The sequence below is a fragment of the Tremella mesenterica genome (genome assembly GCF_000271645.1).
Source record: "Tremella mesenterica DSM 1558 unplaced genomic scaffold TREMEscaffold_7, whole genome shotgun sequence".
Classification (NCBI taxonomy): domain Eukaryota; kingdom Fungi; phylum Basidiomycota; class Tremellomycetes; order Tremellales; family Tremellaceae; genus Tremella; species Tremella mesenterica.
In genome coordinates this window covers 1147445-1160563 of record NW_006711231.1, presented here as the reverse complement: position 1 = coordinate 1160563, position 13119 = coordinate 1147445, and the positions used below count along the sequence as shown (strand labels likewise).

General features: G+C 46.0%; 3 protein-coding genes across 3 annotated transcripts; 2 read left to right on the top strand and 1 right to left on the bottom strand.

Moving 5' to 3' along the window:
* Positions 1-5568: 5568 nt before the first annotated feature.
* TREMEDRAFT_63303 (uncharacterized protein) lies at positions 5569-6999 on the top strand (the record flags this gene model as incomplete). The annotated part of the gene is made up of 4 exons (XM_007005453.1): positions 5569-5826; positions 5851-5980; positions 6203-6544; positions 6914-6999. 4 exons carry the CDS (start codon positions 5569-5571, stop codon positions 6997-6999), a joined length of 816 nt encoding a protein of 271 aa, XP_007005515.1.
* A 1899-nt stretch (positions 7000-8898) lies between these two features.
* On the top strand, positions 8899-10762 carry TREMEDRAFT_71921 (uncharacterized protein). Its single transcript, XM_007005537.1, has 7 exons — positions 8899-8995; positions 9125-9402; positions 9519-9626; positions 9851-9892; positions 10075-10143; positions 10396-10499; positions 10549-10762. Exons 1-7 carry the CDS (start codon positions 8941-8943, stop codon positions 10616-10618), a joined length of 726 nt encoding a protein of 241 aa, XP_007005599.1. The 5' UTR covers positions 8899-8940; the 3' UTR covers positions 10619-10762.
* Positions 10763-10943: 181 nt separating this feature from the next.
* On the bottom strand, positions 10944-13011 carry TREMEDRAFT_74180 (uncharacterized protein; the record flags this gene model as incomplete). The annotated part of the gene is made up of 5 exons (XM_007005536.1): positions 10944-11095; positions 11218-11831; positions 12010-12310; positions 12441-12540; positions 12649-13011. The coding sequence occupies 5 exons, from the start codon at positions 13009-13011 to the stop codon at positions 10944-10946; spliced, it is 1530 nt and encodes a 509-aa protein (XP_007005598.1).
* Positions 13012-13119: the final 108 nt, after the last annotated feature.

Genomic DNA, 13119 nt, shown 5'->3' with positions numbered 1-13119 from the left:
ACTTGGAAGTGTCACGACTTTGAACGGTCACCTAACACGCTCTCGGATCTCCTTTTGGACCCTCGGTGGGGGATGGAATATATAAGATGAGCCAAAAGGCTGGGAGGTCAGCTGTAACAGTGATAGGTGGCTGCACCGTATCATAGGCGTGTTATACCGGTCAGAGTAGAAGGGACAGAACATGAAAAAGGAACTGGTTTTCTGATCAGGGTGAACATGAGGGCAGATACATAGTCTTGGAGCTTCACACACAGCGCTCTGGACATGCCAATTGCAAATCACAGTGCAGAGGGAAGAAAAGCATACCAAATACTACCTGTCTCTGTACCTTTCTTCCGCCATGGTCATGCAGCAAACTGTTACAGAGTGACAACGACTTGAAGCAGCTGCATTGAACTCGACGGATTAGGATAGAAGGCCCGAGGCAGTGCTGCAATTAGGTAGGGACGGGTTTTCCCCTTTTGAGATTTCCCCACTGGGTTCACTCAAAGCGGGTTTTCACCTGTCTGAGTATGTACATAGACACTTGCAGTAGGGGAGAGGAAACACAGAGACCTGTAGACAGTATATAGTACAATCAGCAAAGTACCAACATTGCTGATTCTTCAATATCATTTTTTGGCTACATCAATTGCAGAGGAGACACAATACATCACTTAGCACCAGAGACACCTAGACTTCTACCAAGTTAAAACAAGTTCAACCCAGCCTGCAACCTACTCATCACGTTTCCAGTACCGTTCCCCAACCCTAGTCAATCCATAAAAAAGGACAATTCATGATGAGGATCCTAGAGCTGGCGCTTTGGGCCAACGTGTTAGCCGATAGAATCGGGCCAGGACGGCCGCACCGCCGTTATATAATTACCCCTTCCGTCGAATATTTCTCCGTTCAACTTATCCTCTGAACTTTATTCGATCGTCTCTGGTATTATGCGTATGAGTGGAATGTGATAAGTATAGAGACATGTAGAATTGATGCATGCTCTTTTTCCCTCTGTATTATCATCTAATTATAAGCGTTAACAGATTAACAGTCGGAGTCCACATACCTCTGTGTATAACTAAGGCAAGTTCCTACTTCTACTCTCCTCATAATGACCTCTGTGTCGTCTAAGATCTCTCTTGAGAGCCACCCAAAGTTATCCCACGATCCAGCATCGTATGCTCCGTGGAGGAAGTCAATCGAGGTGTATCTACAGATAGGTGACGTGTGGAATATCGTCACGGGTAATGATACCGAACCTGGTCACGTAGGGGTTAGGTCGACAGCTGAGAGGGCGGGATCAGTACCTCCTACCACGCCCGTCGAAGGGCAAGTGGTTGGTAGAAGGATTACTGGAGAAGAGTGGAAGGAATGGGAAAAGTGGCAAGCGAGGGAGAATAAAGCGCAGGGGATGATCAAGGGAACAGTGTCGGATGCTGTGATGCTTGATATATCTGAGAAGATGTCAGCTAAAGAAATGTGGGATTACTGCGTAGCCCTGCATGTGACAGCGACGATCGAGAATCAAAGGAATGTCCGTCAAGCGTTGTTTAGCTATGACTTAAGGGACGATGCGACGGCCGAAGAAATGGCTAAGCATGTAGAGGATTTCTCGAAGACGATGTCCGAAGCGAGATTGGTAGGGTTGAAGTTTGACTCACAGGAAAGAGCTGGGTTATTCCTCAATACCATTCTAGCACCATCCTACAGGATCATCCAGATCGAAGTAACATCCCTCATAGCAGAGGAGAGAACTTGGGAAAAGGTCTTATCGATCTTCAATAAAGAAACAGCGAGACGTAAAGCGCGCCCTGTTGGTAGGACCAATAGAAAGGGATTCACGATGTTCGTCGAAGGAAATAAAGGAATGAGGGTGAACCGAGATAATATCTCTGATGGTCAGCCCAGGAATGAAACCAGGAAGTGTTATAACTGTGACACTGTAGGACATCTAGCGAAGTACTGTCGTAAACCTAAAAGAGAGGATACGAACAGGAAAGAAAACACAGATGGAAAGGATGGAGGTAAAAAGAAATGGAGGAATAATAATAATAAGAATAATAAGAAAGGACATACGGTCTCGAAGGATGAGAACCAGTCCAAGGATAACTCCAAAACCTCCTTGATGTATTCGTCATTGGATGGTGAACATGAGGCGTGGGCCGGGATGGCCATGTCGACAGAATCATGGCTCGATGATGACGAAGGGTACACGAGTAACATCGTGTGGCCCGAAGAAATTGAAAACCCGTGGGTTGAGGATAATGAGTGGGTGGGATTAGCTACAGAGTCTAATGATGTAAGCCACACTCGTGTAATCCCCACCTGGGTAGTGGATAGTGGTGCTACTCACCACATAACTCCTCACAGGTCGATAATGACGAATATTAAAAGACTAGTGGAACCGAGAGTGTTCGGACTAGCATCTGGCAAGTCAATGATGGCTTGGGAAACAGGTGACATTAACCTCGAACTAGATTCAGGACAGAAAATGGTACTGAAAGATGTACATCACGTCCCCACAGCAAAGATAAGTCTTCTCTCCCTTTCGAAGTTACTCTCATGGGGATGGAAGGCGAATCTAAGCAGCGGTGGTGGGTGGATAGGTAAAGGTAAAGAGAAACTAGGTTTGAGGAAACATGACTCACTGTGGTCGGTACGATTTGGCAGAGCAATGTCTGCCGTGATGATCGTGATATCGACACCGAAGGCAACTTCACCACTTGAATCTGAGCATCAGCAACTGGGACATATAGGTGTAGATAAACTAAAGAGTCTAGGTAGACAGGGAATATTGAAGAAGGACTGGGACACTTACAAGAACGATCCCTTTACAACTGATAAATGTCCCGCCTGTATGCAGGCCAAGATAACACGTCTACCGAAGAATAAAGAAGCACCAATGTTAAAAGGAGATGGTGAAGGAGTAGGAATGGATGTCAATATTGCTGGCCCGTTCGGTCCAGCGATAAAAGGTGAACGATATTTCTTCGTTGGTGTGGAAAGGGCGAGTTGAATTGTGTTCGCCATACCGATAACTACGAAGAACAAATCGTCAGATATCGTTTGACAGTGTATCTCGAAATTAGAGAAACAGCCTGGTGAAAGGGTGAGGGTGATTAGGTCTGATGGGGGAGGTGAATTCGATAGCCTCGATATGAGGGAATTCTACCTGTCAGCAGGGATCAACCACTACATCACACCAAGATACACACCAGAATTAAATGGAGTGGTGGAAAGAATGATACGTACCTTGAAGGGGATGGTATCAACGATGTTGTTTGACTCAGGACTACCGAACGAATATTGGTCCTATGCTGTCAGATACGCCGCCATTATAATCATGAAAACATCAATTGGTGTCAGTGGCAAATCAGGTTGGACATCACTCACAGGAAGATACACGAATCTAGATAGCGTGTGGAGATTTGGTGAACGATGTTTTGTTCAGATACCAAGGGAGATAAGGCTGAAGTCGAACTTCACGATACCTAGGGGTTTGTCAGCGATTATACTAGGTCAGGATGAGGGTGTGAGCGGTTGGATTGTTAGAATGGACGGATCGGGACGAATCGAACACTCACGAGACGTTCGTCGCTCGACAGGACAAATGGTGGCTACTAGAGAGTCGCCAGATGTCATCCAAACCCTCTTGACGCCATCGAAGTGGACCTAGACCCCGTCGTCAACGAAGAAATTTTCCCTGACGACCGCTCAGAAAGTGGCGAACAGGAAAATATCGATAATGAACAAGGAAATGATGTCGACAGAGACAACTCACCTAATACAGGCCCACAACCTACTGAAAGACGACGAGGACAGGGCATCTGGGGAGGAAATTGGATCTATGAGAACGATATCGTCGAAAATGAGAGAAATGATGAGGAAGGAAGAAATGATGATGGGGATGAGGGGATCCTGACGACACGTCACGGACGAATTATTCGACCCCCCCACCGTTTCGCAGGCCTAACAGACTCGTTCCTAGATTTTGGTCGCGAGCCTAATAAGTTAGTCTCACTCGCCTCTATCGCAGGTATCGAAAGTGATACTTCTCTCATTGATCCTATCTCTCCTGAGGAAGCAGTAAACGGTGCAGATGGTGAGAAGTGGCTAGAATCCATGGAGAAAGAGATATCTAACATCGAATCTAAAGAAACATGGGTGGAAACGGTACTTCCACCGGGTCGTAAAGCCATTGGATGTAAATGGGTATTCAAAGTGAAGACAGATTCAGAAGGAAACTTACTAAAGTATAAATCCAGACTAGTAGCTCAAGGATTCTCACAGGTACCAGGTGTCGATTACGAAGAGACATTCGCACCTGTCGGTAGATCGGGGTCATTACAAATACTCTTGACTATAGCGGCCACCAAAGGTCTCGAAATTCGTCAGGCCGATGTCGAAGGGGCGTATTTAAACGGTAAACCCGATGTCGAAATTTACATGAAGTATCCCAAGGGGATAAAACCAAAACCTGGATGTAATACCTTGAAGTTAGTCAAGTCTCTTTACGGGTTAAAGCAATCCGGTAGAACGTGGTGGATTGAACTCGGGGAAGGATTATCTCACCTAGGTTTTTCAAGAATCGAGTCAGATTGGGGTCTTTACTACAGACCAGAAGGGAAAATCGAAGGAAAGGGAGCAGCAATACTGCTGGCCTATGTCGATGATCTAGTATTAGCCACGAAATCGAAGGAAGAAGCAAAGGAAATTTTCGATGGGCTAGGAAAAAGGTGGATAATAACCGACCTGGGGGAGATAAGTACTATCTTAGGTATGAAGGTAACAAGGAACAGAGAAGAAAAGACAATATGGTTAAACCAACCAGCATACATCGATAAGATAGTTCAGAAGTTTCCAGAAAACGACTTACATCGAGCCCGAAAAACGCCATTACCCCTTACTGCAAAAAATCCATCGATGTCGGAGGTGGAAAGTGAAATTCGACCATTTCAAGAATTAATAGGATGTCTACAGTGATTAGCCACATGTACTCGACCCGACATATCATATGCAGCTCCATACCTTGCTAGGTACCTCACCAAACCAACGAAGAAAGTTTGGGAAGAAGGGATAATGGTAATTACCTACCTTCGGTCCACTCGTTTACATGGTATTCGTCTTGGTGGCGAGGCTAGCGATCTAGCAGAATGGGTTGATGCCGATTGGGCAGGTTGTAAAGACACACGACGATCAACTACAGGCTGGATATTCATGATGAACAACTCACCGATAACCTGGAGTTCAAAAAGACAAGCTACGGTATCGTCGTCGACAGTCGAAGCAGAATACATTGCGATGGCTGAAGCAGCGAAGGAGGCTCAGTGGTTGAGAGGATTACTGAGGGAGATAGGCTACGATCAGCTAAACCCTACTATATTAAACTGCGATAACCAAGGGTCGATATCACTGGCGAGAAAACCTGGTACTCACCAGAGGACAAAACATATCGATATTTGACATCATGCTCTTCGAGATCTAGTCAGTAATAAAGTTATTGAACTAGAATACGTCAGCACTGTCTATCAGAGAGCAGATGTACTTACAAAAGCTTTAGGTGGACCAGTACATTCGGTGAATATGTCAGCGATACGGGTAGAACCACTGAAGAAGAAAAACACTGGTTCAGTATACGTGACATTAGATGATGATGAAATCATCGATTACGATTATTCTGATTTCGAGGACCTAGGAGATCTGTCAGGTGGTACAGAGAACGAAGTGGTACCAGAAGGAGAAGTGTGGGTGGAAGGAACTTCAGAGAAACCCACCGAAGGTATCACTGAAGGAAAAGTTCTCGTGAGCCAAAATGTAAAATTTTCAGGTGTACCTAAGAATGTGAGTAATTTGAAGATAGGTCAGAAACCACCGGTAGAACCTAAAGTCATTAGAGAGATGAAAGAGAAGAGTAAGAGAAGGGATAAGATGATACATAGCGGAGGTTCTACTCAACCTCCATCGTCAAATCCACGAATACCGGGAACTTGGGCTGGTAACCAGCGACTTTATAACCACCCAGGACAGCTTTGATCTTTTTGTGGAGAGAGTCGACAGTATCAACGATCTCTTGTACCCTCGCATGGGTACCACCACCTTCCAATAGAGCGTTCCCTAGCAAAAGGAAATGTTTATCGAGGTTCGATTTCAAAATCCCCAGCTCAAATTGTACCTTCTGAGAAAGATCTCAAACTCAATAAAGTTCATGACATGACAGACAGTAATAAACTTACAGTCGGGAGGATTGCTGGGGAGCAACCTAAGAGCAGGACGATCAGACGGTCCAGGAACCGAGGGAGTAGCAACAGTCGCGAAAACGGAGGGAGAAATTTGGGACATGATGATTTTGCTACTAATGATAGATATCGTCAGCCAGGTACTCGAAGCAATTTCATCGATTCTCGGGATTCTACTAGCAAACCTGAAGTTTTAAGAAGCAGACAGGATAAAGGGAAGTTCAGAGAGTCAGAAATGAGAGATAGAGGTGGAGAAAGACGAAAGGTGGACATACCGATAATTGGAGGTAAAAGTGATGAAGTAAAAGGAAAGATAGAGAAGAGTCAGTTGTCAGTAGTGAGTGGTAGCCACGTGTCAGAGCGGAGCCCCGCGGGAGGCCCCACCGAAATTCATTTCACGATTTCACCTACCACTACTACTGTCACGAGACATACTGACCAGCATATGCACGATATAACAGTGCCCAACGGAACAGTGATCTAAACCACTGCGACGAAAAGGCCTATTAATCGGTGGTTAACACTACCGCCGATCGCTGGTTAAATACCCTTCCCCGACTTTCGCTCGACTTGTCACACACTTTGTGACATTATGCACTCTCTTGGGCCCCCGCTTTGGGGCCCCGACAAGGGGACCCCGCTTGGGCCCCCACACTTGGGAAGGGTACGATAGACCGAAAACTTACTCCGAGAGGGAGGTTTTCCAAGTAGGGCCTGGGTTACCCCCGGCGCCGTCCGGGGAGTCGAACCCAGGATCCTACCCGTAACCGCCGATTAATCTGTCACGAGACATACTGACCAGCATATGCACGATATAACAGTGCCCAACGGAACAGTGATCTAAACCACTGCGACGAAAAGGCCTATTAATCGGCGGTTAACACTACCGCCGATCGCTGGTTAAATACCCTTCCCCGACTTTCGCTCGACTTGTCACACACTTTGTGACAACTACCACACACATAACACTCAATATTTCGTCATTACTACCGTCTACATCATCACAAACCTCGCCGTCACCATCAATAAATCGTCCGGGACTACTGCAGAGTTGTGCATTGTCCCGTGGGGGAGTGTTAGCTGATAGAATCGGGCCAGGACGGCCGAACCGCCGTTAGAATTACCCCTTCCGTCGAATATTTCTCCGTTCAACTTATCCTCTGAACTTTATTCGATCGTCTCTGGTATTATGCGTGTGAGTGGAATGTGATAAGTATAGAGACATGTAGAATTGATGCATGCTCTTTTTCCCCTCTGTATTATCATCTAATTATAAGTGTTAACAGTTATGGATAGTCTCCATCTATGAGCTATAGCCTCCAGGGCTGTTTAGGGAACAGACCTAGTGTCATAGTAGATAGTCTAGTGATGCAGAAGATCAGAGAGATTATATGTCAATGAGATCAAGTGGCAAAAGAGTTGCTAAGTGAATAGGAAATACATTTGACAAGCCATCTATGAAGGTGAGGCGCTTCTATATAGAAAAGAGGAGGCGGAATGATACCAAAATTTATGAAGTAAAGATGGAAAATGATATGGGGTAGGTGTCACGACCAGTACTTATAGCGAGATCAACTCTCACTAGCAGAGTTGTAATTGAGCCTTTTAGGATGGTTTATGATCGCGGGTTCGTGTCAGGATCACAGGTACCTATAGACGGGTTCCTCAAGAGTCGTACGCAGAAGTCGTACTTCACCTACCCGTTCCCGTCCCCGTCTCACTAATCCCGCTACGGCGTCCTCCGTTCTCCTGTCCTACCTAATCGTTACTTCTTTACCATGCTATACTTTTCCTTCATCTCTGTGTCCCTCATCTATCTCCGTCTTCCTTCGCTCTTACACCCCATATCGCTTTCCACATTTACTCCATAGATTTCGGTATCACTCCGCTCCCTTTTAGTATATAGAAACACCCCTTTTTCGTAGATGTCTTGTCGAATGTATTTTCTCGTCACTTAGCAAATTTTTTGCCACTTGATCTCATTGACTATAGTCTCTTTGATCCACTACATCACTAGACTATAAACTATGTACATCACTAGGTTTGTTCCCTGCGAGGCCCTATAGCCATAGCTCATAGACGCAGACTATTTTTCAACGTCTGGTCCTGACAGTTCGCTACCTGGTCATGACAGTAGGAGAGCAAAGGAAGACAGAAATAGATGGGGGACATGGAGCTGGAGGAAAAGTGTCACGCATCATAGAATTAGCGACTAGGTGTAAAAGGAGAACGAAAATCATCTCTCAACGGGAATGAGAAGACAGAGACGGGAACAATCAAAAGAAGTACGATTCTGAGGAACTCGTCCTATGTGGATACTCGTGAACCTGACAATTTCACTCATCTCAACTATCAAGCTACAACTATTTGTCCACACCCATAAAAGCAAGTAAGATCAAATTGTTCCACATGTCATAATGATTCACCATGCAAATCACACTGGTGCATCAACCTAGTCTGCATTGTGTGAGATCCCTGTAAAGTGATCTGGGTGAATGCATCTTCGTGTACCGTGCGATAATGACGTGTGATTGAGCCCTGAGGTCGTAGCCACGTGGGTGATAGTGATAACACGGACCCTTCGGAGATATCCGGTAGTGGTCAGGAGATATCGATGGCGTCACCGAAATCACCATCTCCAACTCACCCTCATCTCCTCTTTCTCCCTCTCACACACACTTTTCCTTTTCGCATATCAAACACCTACAAAGAGTCTAAAATGTCACACCAAATCGTACTTCATCACTTGAACGCCTCGAGATCTGAAAGGTTATGTGAGTACTGACTCCTTTCCTCCCCTTCTGTCGGCGTCCTCCATCCTGGGATTCCCCCAATCGTCCGAAAACGAGCTCAGAAAAGAGTTACGTAAATTTGAGGGGTGATTTTGGACTGACCTCACTCAGTCTGGCTCTTAGAAGAACTCGGTCTACCTTACACGGTCAAAGTATACTACCGTCTTCCCGGCGGTGCCGGTCCCCCTGAACTCAAGAAAGTTCACCCTTTCGGCAGAGCACCGGTGGTGGAGCTCGACGGAGAGTTGTTAGCTGAGAGTGGCTCGATAGTCCGACGTCTTTTAGCTCTCAAGGATGCTCCGGGGAGGGAGAATCTGGAGGATGTGACGGGAGATGATAGTGCTTTCTGGAGTCATTGGTGTGAAGGAAGTTTGATGACTTTCTTCCAGGTCAGTCGTCATCTCATTCCTCTTTCTCCATCTTTTGATATTCGTCCTCTGTCTATCGTTTTTGTCATAGACCCTGACGAGGTTGCCTGTGAGGGATGACAATGCTGACCTCAAAGGCATCCGCTTTGATCGGAGGATCAAGTCAAGCTTTCCTCGCTGGTGCAGGGGGACCTATCAGTGAAGAAGGAAAAAAGAGCGTTGGGGATTATGCTACTTGGGTCACGGTGAGTTGGTCTTCACTTACTACCCTTTCTCCTCACTTCTCTCATCTGCCAATCTGCGATGAACCACCTACGCAACCAATTTGCACTACTAGAATGGTCACCTCACCTTCCTATCACTCGTTTGTCTATCGACTATGATCTAGGGATAACGTCTCTCCATTCACCCACCCACGCGTCCCTAATACTGAGCTAGGTTATCAAGTATGTCAGCGGCTGATAATTAGACTAATGTCTTGGGTGCTCAAAGCAAAGTCCATCTACAAGAAGTAAGACCTTCCTTCAACTTCTTCCTAACCTCCGAACCCCCTCCCCCTCCCCCCTGGTCTACTTTCTTCCCTTCTCACTACTGTTTCTCACAGATATCACTCCTACCATCTGATGTCCCTACGGAGATCGTCGCAAATTCAGATTTTGTGGGGTCTGATCCAGAAGATAGACTAATGAATAGATCGAAGCTTATCTCGCTGCTCATCCTGGAAAATACTTCTCTGGCACTGATAAACCAGGAGAAGGGGATGTGAGTGATTGTTCTCTCTCCTTCTGAATACATCATTCATCCACTTCACAAAATCACCGACTGTACGTTCACTTATTCTCCCCACTTGTATCGTCAATGGTCCCCAATTTCCGCCATGGTATACGTAGGCATCAATGGATCCACATTTATCCTTTTCCCATCTTCTTGAGATTCGGACCAGAAGCTAGGAGACGAGGGGCACGCTTTCAAGGTTGAAGTACATAATACGGGTATGGGGATTAATGCTTATAGATACTCATGCTTTTCCCTATTCGATCTTTATTCGAAGGATCTAGAAAAGGTAAATTCAAAGTTGGACCAGCAACCAAAGCTTGGTTTGATAAAGTCAAAGCTCGGTGAGTTTTGCAAAGACACTCATTGGTAGATAAAGAACTGATATGATAGACCCGCTGTGAAAAAGGCGTTTGAGCGGTTGGCGAAAGAAGAAGAGGGACAGAAGAAATCTAATCTCTAAGTGAAATCTAAGATGATTCCAAGGACAAAAGGTCGTAAGACTCGGATACAGTAAAAGATTATAGGTGGGGAACAAGAAGCAACATATTCACACACTTCGGAATGAATATGCAAGATATGGGTTATGCATCCATTTGTTGCAAATTGAATGTCGCGTTCATGAGAGCTACAGTAAGTACATACGAAACAAATACGACAAACCATGGAGGGATAATCGGGATTTATCTGATATATGGACATCAGAGTCTACCACTTTGATGTGACGGATGGAAATCGGCGGCCAATCTGTGACACACGAGAGAAGTGGTCGTCCCTGGATGGTTGAGTCAACTTCTATATACTCGTCTATACCATTTACGTCTCCTAGTGACTCTTTTTTGAGTCACTGGCATACCACCGCTAGAGTTCGAAGGATCAGGTTCTGTAACGGGTAAGGATGAAGGGTTTTGCCAAGAATCGTCGGTATATACCCACCCATCTAACGGTAAGCTCTCTTTCCCAATCAACCCGTCATCTTGTCACTCCAGAACATCCCGACGAGAGAAAAGGGCGCTATTTCATGAATGAGAGACAATGGAAAGAAGAGGGATCACAATTCACCTTCATCTAAACCATTCTTTGACCAATCCCTATCTACTCTCCATTCTTCCCCAGGTACCCATTCCCATCCTTCTTTCAACTTAATAATCTCTTCCTTTCCATCCTTATCTTTTATACCCCCAGATCCACCCTCGACCTCCCCTACGATATCTGAGCCCCATGGACTACTTTCACCCAGTACTTTCACCCAAGGTGCCCTTTCCCCAGCACGAAGAAACTTACTCCCCCACCCAACTGGCTTCGAGCTGGAGTCGAACCGTTCGTTTTCCCACACTTCAACTTTGGAGATTTCAGACCGACCGACAACATTGTCAAGGGCGTCGGTCATTGCTAGATCTTCCAATTTGCTACGCAGGTGGAGTGCGGTGGGGTGAGTGGGTAGGGAGAGGAGGAAAGGAGTAATGTTGGGATGAAATATCAGTGGAGGGATCCATCCGAGAGGAAGAAGGAGGTAAGGGATGGCCCATGATGGGATCAAAGGAAGGAGTATGGTAGGAGGGAGGAATAAGAGAAGGATGAGGGTAGGGGTGATGGGTAACGAGGTGGGTGATTGAGAAGTGGATGGAGAGGTCAGGATCAGGATAAGAGGAGCTATTTGGTCGTATGCGTCGGATCTGAGAGTTAATTATATAACCAGTCTGACAGTATAGATTCTCGTCCGGATGATCTTTATTTGTCAAGGTGAGTGAGCGGAGTGAGCGTGGCAAAATATTGATCGAGGAAAACGTCGGGGAAACAAGTTCTAGGAATAATAAAACTAAGGTGAGGAAAGGGAGAAAGATGAAGACTTACACCAGAGACATGAGATTTTGTATAGCTTGCATGTTCACAAGAAAATCAACTCCACTCTCAGCCTCTTTAGGCGGGACCACAGGTTGTGTCTCTTCTGTACCTGTGGTGACGGTGTACGACCCGTCCTTTGACACCGATCCGGATCCGGTGGTAGTCGAGGTGATGCGGGTCGTGCCTGCAGCAGGTGGAGGAAGGTAGACCCCGAGTAGAGAAGGTAATGGGTGAGTTCGTTCGTGAACATGTAAGAGGATGACTATAAGGATGAAAGAGGGGAGAAAGAGGAGGATACGAGGTTGGAATGCTACTTGTCAGTTCATGCTACCTTTTGGTACAATGCATCCTTGATGTACTCCGGTCGGTGTTTGATACAGTAACCAAAATACTAAGGTAGGCTTTGAGATGTGGATGGGTGGATGGAATCAATCACTCACAGACGAAGGTCCACAGCATGAGCCAGCCCCATGTCCAAATTGGTTTTCTCCAAAAGAGAACTTCTTCTACTCTATCTTGCAGCCAAAAAAGTGGTCCGACCTACCATCAGCATCAGCCTAGTTCTCTCCTTATTGCCTCCTCAAAAGACACAATGAGACAATCCGAGTAAAAGATATAAGGGAGAAGTAAGAGTTAATGTATACTCACCCTGGTGACGAACCTTCGAAAGTTGTACGACAACAACGGAACGCTCAAAGATTCCCTCTGTGAACTCAATTCCTTAACTCGCCCCGGTTCACTCTTACTACTCGTCGGTGGTAACTTCGGAAGGTTAGGAGGTAATAACGAGCTCAAAACTAAATCTGACACATTGGCAGAGATTGATCCGGTAGGAACAGAAAACTTCTTCGAGGTAGGTGGCGGTGGTGCGGTGGAGGGAGGGAAGGAAGGTCTTCTGGACGGGACGATGACCTTTCGAGTGGCGGTGAATGATGAGGATACGGGTGAAGAGGGGATGATAAGGGTCGCTGATGATGGTACGGTGATGTAAGAAGGGATAGTCATGGTCATTTTGTTCGCAAGAGGTGAGAGAGATGCGAGAAGGATAGATAGGAGATGGGGGTGGTGGAGATGTGACAGCGGAATGTGGCAGTTTTTGAGTGTGGCATTTTCCCCCGC